The sequence below is a fragment of the Melopsittacus undulatus genome, chromosome 9, assembly GCF_012275295.1.
Source record: "Melopsittacus undulatus isolate bMelUnd1 chromosome 9, bMelUnd1.mat.Z, whole genome shotgun sequence".
Taxonomy (NCBI): Eukaryota; Metazoa; Chordata; class Aves; order Psittaciformes; family Psittaculidae; genus Melopsittacus; species Melopsittacus undulatus.
In genome coordinates, this window is record NC_047535.1 from 32,660,795 (window position 1) to 32,682,928 (window position 22,134).

At 37.1% G+C, this 22,134-nt stretch overlaps 1 protein-coding gene across 1 annotated transcript in view; it reads right to left on the reverse strand.

Annotated features, from left to right (window-relative positions):
* Positions 1 to 1,213: 1,213 nt before the first annotated feature.
* The window catches only part of LOC101874698 (contactin-3), a 103,384-nt gene continuing 82,463 nt past the window's right edge, over positions 1,214 to 22,134 (reverse strand). The window contains exons 10-21 of the mRNA XM_034066541.1: positions 18,056 to 18,183; positions 16,462 to 16,637; positions 12,225 to 12,342; positions 10,977 to 11,135; positions 10,728 to 10,877; positions 9,954 to 10,024; positions 8,852 to 9,086; positions 8,561 to 8,676; positions 7,784 to 7,970; positions 3,688 to 3,800; positions 1,901 to 2,069; positions 1,214 to 1,314 (exon numbers count right to left, since the gene is read on the reverse strand). Coding sequence (XP_033922432.1) covers positions 1,214 to 1,314; positions 1,901 to 2,069; positions 3,688 to 3,800; positions 7,784 to 7,970; positions 8,561 to 8,676; positions 8,852 to 9,086; positions 9,954 to 10,024; positions 10,728 to 10,877; positions 10,977 to 11,135; positions 12,225 to 12,342; positions 16,462 to 16,637; positions 18,056 to 18,183 — 1,723 coding nt within the window. The remainder of the gene's footprint in view (positions 1,315 to 1,900; positions 2,070 to 3,687; positions 3,801 to 7,783; positions 7,971 to 8,560; positions 8,677 to 8,851; positions 9,087 to 9,953; positions 10,025 to 10,727; positions 10,878 to 10,976; positions 11,136 to 12,224; positions 12,343 to 16,461; positions 16,638 to 18,055; positions 18,184 to 22,134) is intronic.

Genomic DNA, 22,134 nt, shown 5'->3' on the forward strand with positions numbered 1-22,134 from the left:
TATCATTAATGTATTGCTATGAAAGAAAGCAATTCTTTCTCCATAACAGCAAGCCTGGAGGGTCCTTTTTATTATAACCTACAGTATTGCCACAAACTTACTAGAATCTTATGACATTAATAGGGTGCATCAGAGTGCCAGACCAGGTGAAATATTCTGAATTAGTTAAAAAACATCAGGAAGAGGAGTTATGAATGAGACACTGAATTAAGGATGCATTTACAATGTGGTGCAATAGACAAAAGAGCAAAATAATTCAGGGCTGCATATATTTGGAAGCACCACATGACAAGGTAGGGAGGTGGTAGTAATTCCTTTTCGTAAGGCCATGGTGCATCTGCATTTTAGTAATGCTCACAACTGGGCACTTTTGTTAGAGAAACAGACTGACAGGAGTTCAGAAAAGGGCAATAAAAATGATTCTGAAGTTGGGTGAATTTGGTTATGAATAAAGAACCTGGTTAAGAAATACAAGGTGGGGATATAAGTAACTAACTTCAAAATCTATTGATGTAGAGGAAGGTTAGGTGTTTGAAAAGGTACATAAATATATGCTGTGATAAAGCAGAGAGCTGTGAAATCATTTCTTAAGAGCAGTAGTGGAAGCCCTACCTCTCAGACATCCCAACGTGGACAGTGCAGAACTAACATCCATACTGTGATTTTTCTCTATCTTCCAGCTTTGATTTCTTGCTATATTATTTAGAATTACTTATAGAATGGGCAGTAGGAAAACTGATCCAAATCTACTGGATTATGACACTGTCTTAAGAACAGCTGCTTGGTGGACATGTTTGTTACTGATTGAAGCGCTGTGTCTCTGATTTCATCTTTTGTATGTAAAATGATGTTATCCTAACAATGCAGAACGTACCCAAACCATTGTCACTGCAAAAATGGAGTTTCTCATTGAGCTAAGCTCTCCCATGAAACTCTGATCACAGTGCCAATGCTCTCCCTCACATTGTATCTGAAGTATGTAGTATGTAAACTGCTTTGGTTCAAGTATTAAGGCATTTTAGATTCCTCTTTAAAGGATTTGCTAAACTTTACATGGTATTTTTACTTCAACCTACAGTGAAATACAAAGAACTTAAAAACACATCAGGATAGAAGAAAAACATGCATTAAACACTGCAGGTGTCTTTTTAAAAAAGCACTTTTCTGTAATAACCAATTCCTTTTTTTTTCCCCAGCAAATGAAAATGTATCATCACAAGACTGAATTAAGGGTCAAGGAAAATAGCATTGAAAAGAAGCTGGATACACTGAAGATACTCAAGATGGATGGACCAGAACCTCTTGCATCCATACCTGTGACAAAGGAAAAAGGTATGGGTTAAATGAAAGCATGAGTTTTGTCTATGCCAAATTGGTATTCTTTCTAGATACTAACCAAAAATTTTATTGTATATTTTTATTTCTGACAAGCAATGAAAATTTAGAATAGATTTACCAAAACTACAGTAAATATTGTAGAACTATGGCAATGCCTTGCAAAACGCTGAAACTGTACAAATGAGCCTTACTTTCAAGGTAATACTAAAAATAAGGGTAAAAAAATCTAATGTTTTAATACCAATTTACATTATAATTTACCAGTTCAATAGAAGGAAGTTTGTGATGCCTAAGTGCATAAAAAAATGTTAACTGCTTTTCATTTTATTACCTTATTACCATACAACATACAAGTATTCTTTTTTCTCCCCACCAATAAGTACTGAATTCCTGCAAAGACAAGCTGTGACAGCTGCTGAGTGTCAACTGCACATTTAGTAATGATTCACTACGCTAAGGCAGAGATGCATCTGTACTATGGCCAGTATAAAGAAGGTTCTGTCATTGGCTGGGGAGCCTATATAAGCAGCAACAAAATAACAGAGATTCAGTTTTAACCTACTAGCTAGCCTGGGAATCAGGATCTGGTCGCTGCTAGTGCCATCTCCACCCTCCGTTGTTGCTTTTACTTCTATAATGTAATCTTCATTAAACTGGAGCACAAGTTCAGCTGTTGTCTTGTCTGTGTTCAGCACATTCATATTTCTCTGACTGAGGGTCCTGTACAGAACCTGCAGTACAAGCAAAGAGCTGTAGTGTGACATATCTTCCAGTAGAACCTGCTGTGTAATTTATATTGGTTTCTTAGAAACAAGGTTTCAGTCTTTAAAAAGATTGGGTGAGAGAAAAGATCTGATTTTTGGTTAACATATATACTAGGGCAGAATTGCATTTAAAGAAAGAAAGTAGCATCAACCAAGTGCTTTCATTCTAACTTCAATAAAAAAATGACACAATGTATAATGACAACACATGTTATTTCATTACATATTTTATATAATTTGTTTTGTTATGATAATTATTATTGATATTATGAAATAATGTAATATTAACAGGTGGTGAATCACTGGCACAGGTTGCCCAGAGAAGCAGTGGCTGCCCTATCCCTGACTCTGTTAAAGCCCAGGTTGGATGGTGCTTAGAGCAACCTGGTCTAGTGGAAGGTGTCCCTGCTTATAGCAGAGGAGTTGGAAATGGATGAGCTTTAAGGTCCCTTCAAACCCAAACTATTCTATGATTCTGATTCTACTGACTACAAACGAATAATATATTCTGTTGAGTACCTTAATGTATTGTTGTATAAATTATCCCACTGTTTGCAGTCTGTCATTATCACCAATATGTAGTTTAGGAAGGAGGGGACTAATCAGTGTTACAGACTGTGTTGGATGATTCTTCCCAACTTCTTAATGACTATTCTGTCATGAAACTTCCCTGCATTCTGTGTCCTATGTAACTGGACTATGTAAATACATTCAGTAAAATTAACCAGCTTTATCAAAATTCTGCTTATCCTCGTGTACTTTAGCAGTGTTTGTTACACATACGGAACCTGAAATTGTTTTGGGAGGCAGAGTATGCAGTTTGAGATTCTTTATGGTGTGTTTTTCAGGTCCGCTACCATCTATGAAACTAGATGGCTCATCTGAGCTGTAAACATGTAATTCTTGACCATACTACTCAGAACACTGTGTATTCAGATCTTAAACATAACTCTTTTATGCAGGAATATATCATGTAGGCTCCAACTGTATGCAGCTCTTGAAGAACATCCTTGCTATTCCCTTATATATGACATTTAATTACTTGTATGTTTGTGCAACAGTCAGATCTACAATAGGTGGATCAACGTGTCAAGATGATGAGAATGTCCCACAGTAGGTAAGAGAAAGGTTTAGAATATCAGTTTGTTAAATGTGGTACTAATAAACATACTTGGCCAGCAATAGGAATTATACCCATCACCTGTATTTTGGATTTATTTGGTTTCTTTCAAAATACTATACACTTGGATACATACATGTTACATGTGATAAGTATTGTTATATATGTTGTGACAGTCAAGTGTTATATATCTGGATAAGTGGAATCTCAAGAGCTGGCAACTATGCCTGCAGCTCCCAGTTTTGTTTGTGTAAGGAGAAGGTATTTAGTGTACCACTAATGGTAAAAGAGCCACAGCTTGTGAGACATTGTTAGAACAGGATGTAAAATCTATAAAAAGGAGACACTACTGAAGTGGTTTAGATGTGGTATTGTGCATGCACTGAACTTGCTGCCTTGAAAAGAGACAAGAACAAGCAAATTGTGAATTGCTTTCAGATAGTTTTTGGGTCTGTTTTCACTTACCTTATACCCAATCACTTCAGACTCATTCTCCATAGCTCTTACTTCTTCCCAGCTGAGGATTACTCTGGAGTCGGTGACATTCCACACTACGTTTCCTGGTGGTTGACTGGGTGCTTCAAATAAATACATAATAAAAGCATGACTTGAATTTAATTGGTATCACTGATTTATTAGCAAACAACAGTTGAGGTAATTGACTGTTACTGCATGTCAGATGCAAAAGCAACTCAAAGGCAGCCTTTGTTTGTAAACTCCCTGATTCAGAGACTACATTGAAAAAAAAACAGAAGGAAAGAAAACCAGAATGGCACATAGAAGTTATTTCTGAAGTTACATTATCTATTGATGATCCTTCATTAAATACAGCCAGATAAAAGCATGTGTCTTAAGACATGGCTGATCAATTAGAACAAACGCTAACGAAACTCAGTGATAGTAAGACAATTTGTACCTTTAGTATATTGCCAAGAATAAGCAAATACTTCACAATAAATTGTTAGACAAATGTAGTGTTAGTGAGTATTCAACTCTACACAGTGCTGATTTACTGCAACATGTCTCTAATGTAAAAAAATATCTCACAGATTTTTTTTTTGTTCTTTTAACTTGAGGCATGATTTTGAAATGTGGTTTGTACCATTTCTGTATCTGCAGTTTGCACAATAGCAGGCTTTGTCCAAGTACATCTCTTTGGGTTTTTTTGTTCATTAACAATCTATCTGAGACTGTAATTTTTATGCCTTTGGCTGTACACTTTAAAATACCTTGAAGTTACCTTTGCCTTCCCTGAAAGCTTGGCTAATACAAACCTCTTAAGATGCCTCAAGTTGGTTTCCCAGAAACCTGGTCATTTCAGTGACACAATCAATGATTAAAATCTTTTCTAAATGCATTAAGGAAAACAATTTACTGTTGCTGTCACCTAGTGGAGGCAACTGCTGCTTAGGTGGACTGTGCTACAGTTTGATGCTGAAGGTTCAAGCATTTAACACTGACTGTTTTTAAACACCCTGTGCATGTTCTTATGTTTTTTTTTTAAATTTTCCCTCTCTCTTCCCACCCCCCCACGTTCCCCTCTTACTTTCAACTCTCCCCCAGATAGTTCCCTGCCTTCTTTCCTTGAGTAGTCAGATCAAAACCCACCTGATTATATTTCATAAGACCCAAAACTTTTAAGAGTGAGATTTAAAAGAATTATTCTAAATTCAAATGACCACTCACAGGTATTTCTTTCTTGCAGCATTTGAGCTGTTGTATATACAAAATAGGATTTAATAGCCACTTCTTGTAAATGTAAGTAAGTTGTTTTTTACTTCACACCTGAGCATTAAGTATTACAGTGTTTATGAATAGTTTTCACACTGAGATATTAAAGCTGAATTTCAAAAGAAATGAGTCATTCTTTCAAATCCCCAAAATATTAATATGGTAACTCAGTGCCTGTAGTCTGTACAGAATGATAACAGGTATAATTCTGTCACTAAAGACTAAAGCAACTTATATTATCTAGAATTTATATGTATATATATATATATACATACACACGTATATATAAACTCTAGATTTAACTCAGATTAACTTGCATTATCTAGAGTTTATATACATGTGTCTATATATATCTAGTTTATATAGATACAGAAATCTAGATGTATGTAGTGTTTATATATATAAAAACTCTAGATAATGTTAAGTTAATCTGAGTTAAATCTAGAGTTTACATATTTATACCTAGAGTTTATATATATACACATATCTATCTATACTCTAAATAATGTAAATTAATCTGAATTGGTTTAGTCTGTAATGACAGACTGCTACTTGTTATCATATATAACCATATATGTTATATAAGCATATATGTTATCATATATAAACTCTAGAATGCATATATCTAGAGATTATATACCTATATATAAACTCTAGGTTTAAATCAGATTAATTTACATGATCTAGAGTTTATATATACAGATATATATATATTTAAATCTATAGCTATATATAAAACTCTGGATATCTAGCTGTATATCTATCTGTATACATAGACTCTATTATATAGATAATGTAAATTAATGTTAGATATTAATAGATAGAGATCTATAGATATAAAGATATCTCTATATACATCTAGTTACCTGGATATATCTAGAGTTCTTTTATATATAAACTTTAGATATTTAGATAAAAATATGTATATATAGATATATCTAGACATATAGAGAGTTTATATATGGATATAAAAATGTGTATCTAAACTTCAGATAATGTAAGTCAATCTGAGTTAAATCTATAATTTATATATATATATAGGGGAGAGAGTTTCTATATATAGATATAAACCCTTTCTCTCTCTATATATATATTTAGAGCTTACATATATGTTCCTATATGACAAGTATCATTCTAAGGACTAAACAAACTCAGATTAATTTACATTATCTAGAGTTTATATATATCTGGAGATATATATATTTAAATCTATAGCTATATATACAAACTCTGGATATCTATCTATATATCCATATCTACCTATATACATAGATACATCAATTTATATTATCTAGGGTTTATATATATAAGAACTCTAGATATACCCAGATATCTAGATACATAGAGATATCTTTATATCTATATACATAAATAGATATGGATATCTATCTATATATATTTATATCTATGTATAAAAACTCTGCCCCTCTATATATATATATATATAGATTTAACTCAGATTAACTTACATTACCTAAAGTTTAGATACACGTTTTTATATCCATATATAAACTCTCTATATATTTCTAGATATATCTCTATATATACGTATTTGTATCTAGCTATCTATATAGGTATCTAGAGATATCCAGATATATATTTCAGGTTTTTTTTAATATATATATATATATATATATATAAACTCCAGATCATGTAAATTAATCTGAGTTCATATAATCCTTAGTGACAGAATACTTGTTATCTTATATAAACATGTATGTTATAATTTATAAAATCTATATTATACATCTAGAGTTTATATATATAAAGATTATATATAGAGTTTATATGAACTCTAGATTTAAGCAGATTAATTTACATTAGAGTTGATATATATATTTATATGCATATCTTTATAAACTCTAGATATAGATATCTAGAGATACAGATCTAGATCTATATATAAATATATAGGTATATAAATATCTATATAGATATGAATTTATCTATATAGATACGAGTTTATCTATATAGATACAAACATAGATATCTAGATATCTATACATACCTAGATATGTGTATATATATATATCTATACACAAACATATATATATATAAAACTCTAGATAATATAATCTGAGTTCATTTAGTCCTTTGTGACAGAATGATACTTGGTTTTGCATATAATAATATCTGATCAAGTAGCTTATTTCATAATACTGAGGATGTAACTACTTTAGTAGAAGGATTTTAATGACTATTCCAAGAAATTTGACCTTTCAGACAGATTTAATTGTAGGCTCTTGTGAGCCTGACAGAAATACTTCAAGATTGATGACCCTGATTCTGAGCTGTATTACAATATGACAGCACACTGAAAATATTTCCATCTGTAGAAAAATTAGTGTAGCCTTTGACAATCTGTTATTTAGCTGAATTTCTCCTTACTAGTAAAGTTGTGATTCTTTAAGGGGAAACAATGGACATGAGGGACTGCATTTCAAAGGCCATGTGCTAGAGAACTTACAATTATTTTACAAAACTGTGAAAAATTCAGGAAGTTTTTTTTTTTCCTTTTATATAACGTAAATTTTTCTTCTCACATTCTTTTAGTCACTACAAAAACAATAAAGGGTCAATGCAGAAATTCTGGATCTTACTTCAGCTCCCAGTTCAACTGGCACTGTTGAGTTTTACTTACTCAATCTGCTTAAGTCACAGAGGGTAGAAAATAGAAGACCTGCACTTGATTCAATTTTGTAACTACCTCCTCTTGTCAGTATGAAAATTTAGGTCACTTACACATATTGTGATTCATATTATTTTTTGTTTCCCAGCAAATGCTAAGACACCTGTATGTCTCTCTGCACTTGAAATTCAAGATACTTACGTGTCTTTTTTGTGGTAGCATTTACTGTGGCACTGAAGGGACCTGCTCCAGCACTGTTGTAAGCACGGACAGCTGTGTAGTATGCTAAGTTGCTCTTCAAACCTGTTATTCTTACTGATGTCTCATTCCCTGCAGCTTTTACTCTGTTTGAAGATTCTTCTGTTTCACCATTATTCCAGTACCTAACCTAGTAGACATAAACCAAAACCACGTAAAAACTTGCATCGAGTGGATCATTCATCCACAGCACTGCATTTGACTCCTTTAAGTGCATTTTTTTCTCAGCTGAAAAAGGCAGAAATACATTCAAAGTTCAGAAATGCTTAGTGTGTAAAAAAATAAATTCTTATCCATCTGCTTCTCACACTTGCTGTTCTTTCAGTGTGGTGGTAGGAAAAAGGAAACTGATGTATTAGATACTGCTTGAATTAAACAGTGACAGGAGGAAAACCATTACTTTATCTTAAAAAGTAAACATGTTAAAACTTTTGAAACAGAAACCTGTATCTGACGAAACAGCTTCTTTGAAAGAAAATGTAATTCTGAAAGAATGTCAGTTTGAAAATACTGTTAGACAGATTCATGGCTATCGCACAGAAAGCAAAACAATTTCATTCTGTGTTCTTTGGTTTCAAAGATACTTGGAAGAAAGTGTCTTCATTCTGGGTGTAGGTGGAGCAGTAAGGAAGTATGATACCTGTTAATCTATTGTAAATTTGTGCTGCTGTCCTGCAGCCTGCTCCTTTAGAAATGGGAGTGTGTTTTAAATGAGCTTACCTCATAGCCAAGTAACCTTCCACTACTCATCTTCCAAGGAATGGCCATCCAGGAAACCTCAATGACTGAGGATGACAGACTGGTTGCAGATACGCCGGAGGGTGCTATGCTAGGCTCTGTATTCAGAAATCAATAAATGAGAGGTGATCAGCAGCACTGGTGACTGTGGAAATAACATATCTGTATTCAAACTGATCTCATTTCTATTAACTGTTACTGGATTCTCTTGATGAAACATCTCAGATTAAATATCTGGAAATAAATCAATCTGGTGATAACTCAATCACATACCTTCTTCAGCTGAAAAAACAGTGGTGACTGAACTAAATGGCCCTTCTCCTTTATTGTTATAGACACCAACTTTGACTTCGTATGGTGAAAAGGGGAGGATGCTTTCATTCCTAAAGACGTATCTTGGTGTGTCAGGAGAGGTGACCACAGTCTGTATCCATGTTGAGGTGCCAAAGGGGCGGAAGGCAACAACATAGCCAAATCCTTCTCCATTTTGTAACTCTTCAGGGATAGGCTGTGAGAAAAGCAGCAGAGAACATTAAATTTGTGATACAACATCCAGCACTGAACATGTTTGGCAGAAAGAAAGTACTGACAGACAAACATACATGACAGTAATCAGATTCTGGTACTGCATTTGGGATCTTGCCCATCAGCAAATTAGCTCCAAAACAATAGAGCAAAATGTGTTCCTTTGAACCTAGTTTAAGGTTTGCATTTCAGTAACAGAATGACTTTCGGGTATATTCCTTGTTTTCCACTAAGCAGCCTGGTTTAAGACACCTTCAGTAACTACAGTTTGTTTGTTTTTTTTTCAATTTCACAATCCGTAGTTCTTAAAAAATGAATAATTACTGAGTCAACTCTTACAGAATCCTTTATATAGTGGCTTATAATTTCTTCTGATAAGACTAGATAGATAGCCACACAGGGTAGTCAATGTTAGTAACAGAATGCTTAGCATTTTTTTAACTCATTAAGACAGGATACATAATATAAAGTACTATCTGACCGTATTGTCTAACATACATCCAGAGTTAATGGCAGGAAAGCAAGAACTGCACATTTGCACTCAAAAGCATAATCCTTTAGCTCAGCCTTCGAGCAATACCTCTCTTCTTCCCACCCTCCTGCCTCCTTTTAGCATTAACATTTGTTTGAGAACAGAAACAATCTCAAACTAACTGAATTCCCTACTGATTGCCACCTAGCACATGACAGAGGGAAGGCAAATGCACATAAGCTCACAGTACAGAATGTTACTGAGCAGATATACATCCTAGCTGGGAAGCTGCTGGAGCCAGGGAAATTAATTGTTTCAGAGTTCAAATGAAAACAACTATTCTCTGAAGGAACTTGTTTGCCAGAAAACTTAACTTACATCCCATGTTATGACCAGTTCAGACCTGCTGCCTCCTCCCCCACTGACTTCCGAGGGGGGAATTTCAGGAACTGTGAAAAGGAAACATACAGCTGTCTACACCGTGTAGGTACAAGGCATGACATGATATCATATAATGTTAACTTGGTGGTACTAGTATTGCTTCTGCAAATGTAGGCAGGGTGGGCAGTCCTTGAACATCCCAGCCCTGTCCTTGCTGCTCTCTGCCACCAGGCAGGCTAGTGCTTTACTGAGCACTTAACCTTACTAGCTCACAGACTATTCACTAATGCTTATGAACTTCTAGAAACTGCAGGCCTGCTTCATTTTTTTGTAATAGATTTAACTTATGCAGAGGTATTGGGCAATGGCCTTATTCCAAGTAAACTCCTGGGGTTTTAATTGATCAGTTCTTCTGAGCCACCTGCTTATCACAGGGAAGGTGTACAATGATCAAACACTAGGAATGAAAAAAACTATCAAAATTAACCTCTTTCAATCTATACCCTCAGACTCTGCAGCTCTGCCTGAACTGACAGGCTTTGGCATACTAAATACAGTTTAAATGTATTTAGATGTTATGCTTCTGTGATGTTCAGTAATGCAACACAAACTGTCCCACAGCTAAATGGAAAAATCATGAACAAACTAGTTACAGGCTTTTATATTCAATGTCATTTCCAAGCTTGTTTGCAAAGAGCCAAGGATATGAATGCTTTATTTTGTTAATATTCAAGATTCTTGAATTAAAAACAAATAAAAGAACCCACTAACCTGCCTCTTCAGTTCTTACTTTTTCTGAGGGTAAACTAGGTTCTCCACCTCCTATTTTGTTACTGGCAACTACACGAAATTCATATTCAACCCAAGGGTTTAAATCCACTACTGTGGTTGTGAATGTTTTCCCATCGATCACATCTGGAACTATTAAAAACAAAAAGAAAGAAGAAAAAGGAAACTAAGCATATAGTGTCCTTGGTCTAAAACATTGCAACAGAGCCCGTGACAAGGATTGTGTTTTACCTGTTGTAACTCGCTGCCAGCCAACTGAAAAGGGCGTCCTTGCTTGTATGGTGTAAGTGGTTACTGGGCTGTGATTATCTGTGCCTTCTTGCCAGGAGATCTGAGCTGTGGTATCAGTTATTTCATCCACTTTCACATGTTCAGGGGGCCCAGGTAAGCCTAAAATCAGATTGAAAACACATGGTCTTTTGTAAAGCCAGTACCCTGGAAATCACTAACAGAGCAGTATGGATTGCCATTTTATCAGCGCCGTGGGAGGAAGAAAACAATTCAGCTTGGAATAAGAACACTTGTAATTATTGTTTTACATTCACTAAACTTAACTCTGATAATCTAATTCTGAAATACTCTGAACTGCAGCACAGGCAGCAGAGTTTTGTTTTTCACAAGAACCTTTGTTCAGCATGATCCCTCTATGTTCCCTTTAATCTACTAATACATCTCTGCAGTCTGCCAATTTGTTATCTACAACTGCTTTACTGTACAATGTACTGGAGTAATTTTTCAGCACAACATCTGATCAGCACCCTGAGCAGCAATTCTGTCAGGTAAGCTTTCTGTTGCCTTCTGGAAAATGCCACTTCTGGGCATCCTGGCAAAAATGTCTCCAGCAAAGACCGAAACAACTAACAGCACATCAGCAATTAAAAATATCTGGCATATTTTAAAATACACTGAATAAGTGTGAATCATATAATGTCCTTTTTCAAAGACCAAAGCTTTTCTCTTGCAAGGCAGCTGTATCATCAGCAAAGAAATCTACAGTTCTGGCTTAACTGTAAGCATTCCAGCTCTGAATGACAAGGAATAAGCCTGCATTATAAGCTTTAATCTACAGTGGGTCCCTAGGACAAAGCCTCTCCAAGGCTGTGGCAGCAGTTGCCCAATTCTGGGCAGGATTCAGGAGTCACCAACCCCAATGGTTCAGTCTGCAGAAGCAGCAACTCACAGCTTGCTCACAGCTGCCAGTACAGAGTTCCCTCCTGTCAGTGATCTGCAGGACTGTCAGTGAGAAGAGATGTGTAGTCAAAATTATATCCTCCAGCTCTTAGTTTCTCTGGGAAAAATTAGGCTTCCAATTAAGAACTGAGCTACAATTCCCCCTAACTGCAAGGCAGAATGACATAATTCACAGTCATTCCTCAGTAATTCATGAATTGGGTTTGCAATCTGCATCAGTTGTTTCTGTAATCTACAGTATAAAAAAGTTAGAAAATATGATTCATGGTAACTGAAGCTGAAATTTACCTCGTACGATAAGGTCTGCTGCAGATGCTACGCTATCCACTTCTGTCTTCACCATACAAACATATTTTCCACTATGTTTCAGCTGGATGTTTCTAATCATTAAATCTCCCGACGCACTCTGTTGAAAACCACAGTTCTGATTAACAGAAATGTACTACCTTGTAATTTAATATTAACATTGTGTTTGTAAATAGAAATCAACCAAAAATGTGGAAGATAAAGTTGCTCAGAAATTGCATTGGCAGACAGCCTGCAGGATAGCAGGTTATTATCAGCTGCTCCATGGTAGTTGTCTGTAAGCATTTTCCTCATAAACATGACATAGTATTCCTCTTTAGGCAAGAAGCAAGCTACATTACGGTTAGCTCATACTTAGAATGCACCTCCTGGCTGCTAAGTCAGTGCCCTGGGACCAACCATTTCCCTCAAAACCCTAAGGAAGAGAAAAACATGGTTTCTGTGACCATTAACCAATTTTTACTTCTAGACAGAATTTGCATGTCTGGCTATCACAGATTTTTAAGGAGTTCAAATGCGTAAACGGTAAAGCTGAATTTGGTCCATTCCCACAGGCTATTGCAAGCACATCTTCATTTGCAGGTTGTACATTTTAGGCTAAATTCCCCATTTTATAAATCTAAAGTTCTATTCTTTGTTCTTCATGGATAGTTAATCTTTGGTCATTTTTTCCCATTCACTTGCTTATGTCATGGCATATGGTTGATCTCCTGAATCAAGGGAAACATCCATAACTGGAGTGATAACTGTAACTTCATATCATGTTAAGGCTACTGTATACTATTTGTTTCCTTTCAGAGGAAAATCTCTCAAATCTGAATGTTAAAAGGTTTGGTTGCTTTGTTGTTTTTTGGGTTTTTTTTGGGTTTTTTTTGGTTTTTTTAATTTTCTGGAGATACAGCATCTCATCTGAGGTATTTTAAGCTACTCCAGCCACATGACAGATTCTGGGCTGCAGAGTACTTTGGGAGAAAGGGGAAGACATGAATTTGGAGTTTATTAAATAACCACCTTTCCAACCGTTTGATTGTTTTCCTTTGTTTAATACCCATTATTTCAACAGTACAATGCCTCACTCTGTTCAACACAAGCTGAAAACAATTCTGCCTAATCCTCTTCCATGTGTGTATAAACACAATGGCTGGTTTGTGAAAGCACAGATGTAAGCATTTGCAGGACAATTGAGCAGTGATTGTGTACAACACATTAGAAGTTGGGTTGAAGGCAATCTAAAATCTATCTAAGTGGATATTCAGGCAATGACCAGCAGCAGCAATGTATACTCACAAGCAAATCGTGTTCCACGCAAAATTACTTTAGGAAACCAAATCTAAAACATCTTGATGAAGGTGACTGTCAAATAGAGTAATTTTACTGGAAGTAAACCCCACCAAAATATTATCATTGCATTTAAATTATTTGTGGATATTTTTGAGAAGAATCCCAAATTACTGGGGAAAAGACAGAGACCTGCAGCAGTAAAAAGCTCCAGTGTAGCCAGCATCCTCACCTCCCATGGCTCTGCAAACCATCAGTGATATCTGCACTCCTGTCTAGCCAGACTGAATCTCTGTGTCTGCATGGACAAGTCCAAGTGACAGTAAGATCACCTTCCTTTCTCCACACTACACAGAATACAAATACAGAGAAGCCCACGCAGTATGAACAGCTGCTGAAATTGCTTTTGCTCCTCCTGACTGCATAACCACCTCAGCCATTGCTGGGCTCTATGTGCAGGTGATAACCTGTAACAATAGAGGCAGTCTGTTCAAAATTTGGCATCTGCTTGGTTTGCCATACTCTGTGCGTAAATTGTGTGTCTGACAAAACGAGAAACAACCCAAAAAAGAGCAGTAAGACAGTGTTACATCCTATATCTTTCTGACCATCTGGAAGACCAGGTGGTGGTCCCATAACGTTCCTGCTAACTACTACATGTCGGAGACCTCAGGCATGCGTGACAGGGACTTCTAAGACATCACTGCATAGAAATCTATCCACTGAAAAACTATTTTCCTTTAGCCATGTTTACAACCAAGAAAGCTGAAGTTACTTTTGCAGAGAAATTCTCATTTAACAAATACAGCAACTATTGGGAGGGTTAGAACATATTTATATGTATTTACTTACCATGACCCACATATAACTCCAGATGAAATTATTCCACTGACCCCAATGTGATACAAAACCCATGAAATGTTTTTGTGGATCTCTTGGTAACCTATGAAATTTTCTACTAACAAGCTTCAATCCCTCTTTACACGAATAAGAGTTTAAAAAAACCCCTATAATGTCTATATTCCATTTCTGTATGTCCCTGAAGACAAAATTCCAAGTAACATGTTCTGGATTCAGAGTTCTGAGTCAGGCAATATTCACCCTGGATTTTAATTCAGCACTGACTGAGGATTTTGTGTGTGCATGTGGGGGAAATGTGAAAAAACCCCACACCTAAACAAGACTTTGATTTGGAATTATGTTTGTGTTTGTTTTTAGGAAGAAGATGGAACTTGTAGTGAGAAAAAGCACTGCATTTTTCAGTCAGCTTTTGAAGCCTTAATTGAGCCAGTAGAACTGCCACAGTCAGGTTTTGGTATGTTTTCAACCTTCCCTATCCAATATTACTATTTGTGTACACAATCAGAGTACAGCTGGGGGAAAATATTACTAAATAAATAAAGCCCATGTAGCAATACTGGGAGGTAACGGGCTATGAAATCAGAGCATTCCCATTACAACATGACAGATGGTCAGTTCCTAATTCCCAAAACATTTCTGTGAGAATGTACATGATATATGAATATCTCATGGCTCCTACAAGGAAATCTCATCATCTCCACATGCACTTCTATATAATCAATTGCAAACTGCAGAACGCTCTGTGCTTTTGGTGCCTGCTGATTAAATGCTAAATCTTTTGAGGTTTTACAGGCAAAAAGAGTTAGGTACTGAAATGTCAGTTTCAATGGCAGAAGTGTCTAACCCATTGCTATTCTTCTATAGCAGGAGAGCTTCAGCAAGAATATGTGAAAAAAAAACTTTAAGAAGGCTTATAATGGCCAGTTTCATGCTTGTTTTATTTTCACTTGGCCGTGACCTTTGCTGTGCAAGATCTTTTGTTGTAATTAATTTCATTCTCTTGACACATCCTTCGTCTCTCTTAATGGTTTACTTTTCATCTTTTATGTTTTGATTAGAAGGCTAAATTCTAAAAACTATCAATGTCACCCTACTTGTCACAGCATCTCTGCACTGGAAATATTTAATGAGATACGTGGCTTCTCACCTGATGAGGCTCAGGCAGAATACTGAGGGATACAATAGTGATGCAAGTGTGGGAAAAATAAGGAAAGATGGGATGGTTTTGTTCAGGTTTAGGCTGAAGTTCACAAAGTCTGTGTCAAGTTCCTTAATTTCTCAGTGCTGTGTTTTATGTGATCTTAGCTAAAATCATGTGGGGTCAGATGCAGAAACAGAGGTAGAAACTTATAATACATCAGGTCTATAATACCAGGTTTCTGAACAGTGGGTTATGGGCAGCAAGCTAGCTCAGTGAATGAGCTCCCTCCAACACAAAAGAAAATTCTACAGGCCCAAGAGAGGAGAAACATCATAGAATCATAGAATAGTTAGGGTTGGAAAGGACCTTAAGATCATCAAGTTCCAACCCTCCTGCCATGGGCAGGGACACCTCACACTAAGTCATGTCACCCAAAGCTCTGTCCAACCTGGCCCTGAACACATCCAAGGATGGAGCATTCACAGCTTCCCTGGGCAACCCACTCCAGTGCCTCACCACCCTTATAGTAAAGAACTTCTTCCTTATGTCCAATCTAAACCTCCCCTGTTCAAGTTTTAACCCCTTGTCCTGTCACTACAGTCCCTAATGAATAGTCCCTCCCCAGCATCCCTATAGGCCTCCTTCAGATACTGGAAAGCTGCTCATGAGGTCTCCACGCAGCCTTCTCTTCTCCAGGCTCAACAGCCCCAACTTTCTCAGCCTGTCTTCATATGGGAGGTGCTCCAGTCCCCTGATCATCCTTGTGGCCCTCCTCTGGACTTGTTCCAACAGTTCCATGTCCTTTTTATGCTGAGGACACCAGAACTGCACACAATACTCTAAGTCCTAATTCTACTGTGTTGAAAAAAGAAAACAATCAAGCCTTGCTATGCTGAATACATCCATAAGGCAAATGAAGAGAAGGTGTTTGCAACTCACCCCTCCAACCTTCTCAAAATGGGAAGCGTCCTTTTTGAAATCAGTGAGCGTTCCATTGAAATACCAGGTGAAGCTGATGTCCAGTATAGGATCATGCTGAACCTGGCAAGGCAAGACGACGCTTTCTCCGACAGTGACATCCATGTTGGAAGGTGCCAAAATAATCCTTGTTGGCTCTGTTGAGAGCAGAAGTATCAGTTACTGGATTCCTGTACTGCTGAGCTTTGATTGCTACTAATATCCTACCAAGTACTTCAAATCCGATTAATGACAGTCACTTCAAATTACGCAGCTGGGATATAAATGCTGCTGCCTGACCCCTCTCTTTGGCGCATTGTGTCCTTGCATGTTTATCAGCAGGAGCTACTTGACATTGAAAAGGTAAATTCTGACCTCCTATGTACAGGCCAATATACTTTACAAAGCTAAATGCACTGTAACCCACAGCAATGAAACTGCTGTTCAAGCATGTGTGTGGTTCTCAGCAGTAACACCCACATTTTGGGGCAGGAAGCTGCAGCAGCAGCCACTGGGAAGATTAAAAAGTGCGAGCGAGAGAAGGAGCTAATAAAATCTGGAAACTAGAGGCAGTCCACATAGGGTATAGTACATTAGATATCTGGGTCTATATATTGCATAGAACATAAGTAGAGTCATTAAGAAAAGCTGCTTATTATTCCAGAATCACATTAATGAAGAAAAATGTCAAGGACTGTAAATACTATAAATAAAATTTAATTCTGGAGCTCCTTTGTACATAATTCTATTATTTGTATAAAATGGGACATGCATCATTTAGGAGCACAGTCTGAAAATGTGAAGCTGTTAATTCACTGAACAAAATAACTCTGTGTGGATCTATGAGATAAATAGGATATGTAATGCAGTAGGATATTAGATCATTCTGAGTTTGGAAAATCTTTCACATATTCCAGTCTTTAAAAAGAAGATAATGAGAAAAAAATTCTTCAGATAAACCTCACAGTCTACTGGTCCTTTCAGTCCAGCATCTCAGACAACAGCAAGTAATGGATGATTTATAGGAAGGGACAAGAACCCCTTTGAAAATTATGTGTACAATTTGCTTTTGAAAGACTTTCTATTTTACTGCCAATGGAGTCCCTGAATGCTCCTTGCAGCTGGAGTTTCTACCACATCTTTTTCCATAAGTGAACAGCATACAGTTCCTTTGGCCTAAACAGATTTTGGACTGGAATACAGAATTACCTCAAATATTTTTTATATTCCCATATTTCTTTTCCCCAACAAATTAAAAACCTCCCAAACTTAGAAAGCACAATTGCACTATTTAGTGCTTAGATAAGGGAGAGAAGGGAGGAAAAGTCTTCACATCTGAGACGTACCTTTTCAAGGAAAATCTCTCAGTCTCTTTCCTCTCAACTAATAAAAGATTTCTAACAAAGATCTTTTTATTTTTTGTATTGTTAAATTCACAACTTCTCAGTCTTTATTTTCCACCACATTGAGTATTATTTTCCAAATAAGGAAATGCAGACTCTACACACACAATTCAGCTGCATTTCAGTTCAGTTTACAGCACCTCATAGATGACCCTCTGTTCCAGCTCACCTACCAGTAACTATTAAGTTTGTTGAGCCACTGGCTGTTCCAAACTGGTTTGTTGCCAGGCACGTGTAGCTTCCAGCATCAGCTTTGGTCACGTTGGCTATTCTTAGTCCTCCATCCTTCAATAACTTGATTCTACAAAATTATAAAGAGATTTTAAAAGATTCAGCATTGGTTTGTAGACAAAATACTTTATTCCTCACACAGCTACAGAGGTATCTACAACTGCATCAATCACCAACCTCATGGTTGGCAATCTAAAATCCATCTGACTAGACTGGAATAACTTTGCAGTAACTATTTGCCATTAGTATGATGATACAGTAGAACTGTTCATAAACAATCCACATTTTCACTTCTCAGGATTCACAGATAAAGCCTAACTCTGACTGCACTGAAGTCAATAGCCCATTTGCACAACTGACTCTAGACTAAGATTCTGCCCAAGCAAGTACAAACTCCATACTTGTTTAGAAAGCAAACCGAGACTTCACACTGCTGCAGACTTCTGTCTCAGTTTACCAGCTATACTGAGCAGGAGTGACCTGCAGACATCACAGAGGTATGCTTTGTGGAAGGACTAGAAGAGAATTCCCTCCACCCCACATAGACTCTGCCAGTGAGAGTCACACCTAACACACAGCATGGAACAAACCAGAAAGATGTTTATAATGTGGACAAAACAAGACCCACAGTACTGACACAGACAGCAGACCATGACATCCCAACAGCAGAGATGACATCCTAGACAACAGCACTGGAGGAATGCAAAGGTAAGGCTAATATGACTCCCTCCTTCTCTGTTTCCAGACCTCCCATCTGTCATATCCTTAGATGCAGAGCCTTCTACCAAGTCTTCCCTAAGATAACCTGGAGCAGCCAGATAACTAACTGTATATAAAACCATCCATATTAATTAACCAAAAAAGTAAACTTTTTCCTGATACACCTATATCAAAAAAGCTTCAGAGCTTCTCTCTCAGAACCCATCATTCCTTTTCAAAGGCACCAAATGAATCCCAGTGGGGCTATTATGTCAGTTCCCTAAGCATCATAGCTAAAAGGTATTTTGGAAATGCCCCAGACACCCCCACACAGAACCAACAGAACAGCAAACAGCATTAACACTCCAGGCAAACCTCTAACCACATTAGTTGCAGTCTTACACAGCTGTCAGAGTAACTATCAGCTGAGAAGGCAGCAAATGCCACAGAACTTAACATTGCCATCGTCCCTTTCTCAGAAGAGTCAGGAAGATTCACCTTCTCACTTACATGTACTTCATTATTAACCTGCTTCTGTATTCAGAGCAAAATTAATTAAATACACACCCCTGCTGCTTTTTGTAACATACTTGGGGCAGATGAATATTAATGGAGTTCCATCATTTGTCCCAACTGAGATTCAGTTCTCTCTAGTTACATATGTACTACAAAAAGTAGGTGGGGAAGCCTGCTGTGTTAGATGGGAGCTCGAATCACTGCCTTTCTTCTAGGCTTGTCCCAAGCCTGGGAAAAGCAGAAGGCTCACTTGAAAACAACAGATTTCTTCTGATCTTCATGCAGTGCAACTAACAGTCCAGTGTAAGCAATTCTCCATGTGAAGCTCCACATGTGCTGTGGTAGTTGATGAAGGGTAACTCAGCTCAAAACTGCTGCAGGGCAAGCCTGTGAAGATGTGCAAGTAGCGCGGCTAGGACAGCCCTGGTGAATGCGCCATCTTACAAGCTAATTGCATTCCCAAAATAAAAGTTGGCCCATAAAAGGTATATGCTTCAGTAAGCTGCATTGCCATTAATTATTTATACTGGTGTATTATAAATAATACAGTGTTGCAAGGGTATTTTTTTTGAAATAGCAATACAGCTGAATCTGGATTTCAGAGAATGATTAAGCTGGTAAACAAGGGCAGCAGCACACGACTCAAGTTTGATGGGTTCAGTGATCTTATCTTTCACCCTTATCTTCTCCAAGCTTCCAAAACCATGTTCACTAACTGCAGACCACAGCAGTGGGAGTCTATCATGGCTCTGTAGTTATGCTGCTCCCTGCCCTTAACAGCAAGTTCACCTAACCCTTACAGCCACATGGAGAGTGCATTTTACATGGATTCCTTCCACAGCTGCACTGCTCTTTACAATTAAACATCCTCTAGGTATAAATGCAACTTTTAGTTGCTTTTCTTAACTATTTTGGATTGAATTTTGTATTCTCTTAAAAAAAAGGTGTTGCAACACTTCATGCTGTAGCTGAGATCCACTTCTGCAAATTACAAGATATAACAAGTCACCTGTTGGAGCAACAGACAAAAGCATCTTATTTGAGGGAGAGTTACAAAAATACATGGTTTAATCATTTGCATTTGAAAGCAACCATTTTTGAGTCTTCCAAAGTGCTGAGGTGCCCGAGCCAACATGGTGGTGTTGGAAGCATATTTGTGATGTGCTTCACCAGTCTCAGCACAGCCGACCTCACTCAGGCTCATTAACTTACTTTAGAAAATATGTAATATTTGGCTGCACTTTATATTAGATGGAACATTTTAAATTAATTAAATCTTACCATATGGTTTATGAGTATTTTAAATGTGTTGGAGACATGATTAATACACTGTACAGGTAATTATAATGTCAGCCATAAAAGGTGTTAAAATATATCAATTACTGTTGCAAGCAAGCTACTGAGTTGCTGGAATTTCTAGCTATCTGTATGCTTTGGAAAGCCTTGTATTGCAACATCTACTTTGAAGCAGTTTCCAGAAGGAAAAATACAAAACCAAGTAAAACCCCAACAGTGCTGAGAAAGCCTGAGATCAAACAAAGGAAACACCGGGATCAGGGTACAGAATAAAAGGTATCTATGTTTATATCTATTGTTTAATTAAACCAAATCACATTTAGAGTGCTCTGAGCTATCTCCAAGTGTAGCTTGCCTAAAATAATTAAGCAACAGGCTTATTAAAACTAAAATATAATTGAGAGTCAAGTTTTCCCCAAATTAAAACCAACAAAAAAGAACCCAAACAAACGAACCCTCACCCAACCCAACCACCAAACCAACCCTAGAGAAAAATACTGTCAAATAAAATCTTTGCTGGTAAATTCCAAAGAGAAATGCTTTACTTTTTCAATTACAAAACAGGGAATGCAGCACAGAGCCTGTGAACACACTAAACCCAGAAACGTCTCTACCCCTCCTGCTGAAACATTAGGCAAACCGAAGCTTTTAGTATACTTAAAATTATTAGATATTCACACACTGTGATAAAACAGATGTACTGCTGCTGGCCCGCTGCCAGGAAGCGATCTACATCTCTTAAAGAAACTAACACATCCTTTGGTGTTCCCCGTATCTGCAATCGTTTTTCCAATACATTTTGCTGAAGGCCAGCAATTTTTAAACTGAATTCCATTTCCAAACTGAATTCCATTTCCAAAACCTGCACATTTCTGATGCACTGGCAAACAGCAGAAACTTTCAGCCCTGTAAACCAGAGATAATTGATGGAGTGATGCTTCAGCACATATCCATTTGCACCACTGGAGACTGATTTAGGACCTGTTCAGTCATCAGATCAAAATATTAACAAAATCATCTCTCCCTAACTCTGGAGCAAAACAATCGTTGAGAAGATCTTCATTTTCTCTGTAGTCAAAGGGATGGCATAAACCAAACATCCCCCCCCCCCCCCATTAAAACCTACAAGCGCCAAATGTCTCAACTCATGCCCATGCTCTTTGAGAACGGAAAGAGGGATTAACCAACTTCAGGGTTCCTGACATGAGAGGCCCATGTTGGTGTAATTACCTTTCCCACCCAAACTGGAAGAACATATTTTGTATGACAGATCTTCCAGACAGCTGAGGGACTTCCACAGGGTTACACTCTCCATTAATTCTGCACAGTCTGTCAGGTTTTATTCGTGACACTGTACTTTGTTATTAGTTACCGTAGTCATAACTGACCACAGAGAAATCCAACTGTGAAATGAGTGCATGTACTTCTCATACTGATAAAAGTTTTACTATTGTCACAACCTGCCCCAAATTTTCATATTTACAGCTATCAAAACAAGTATTATCTGGTA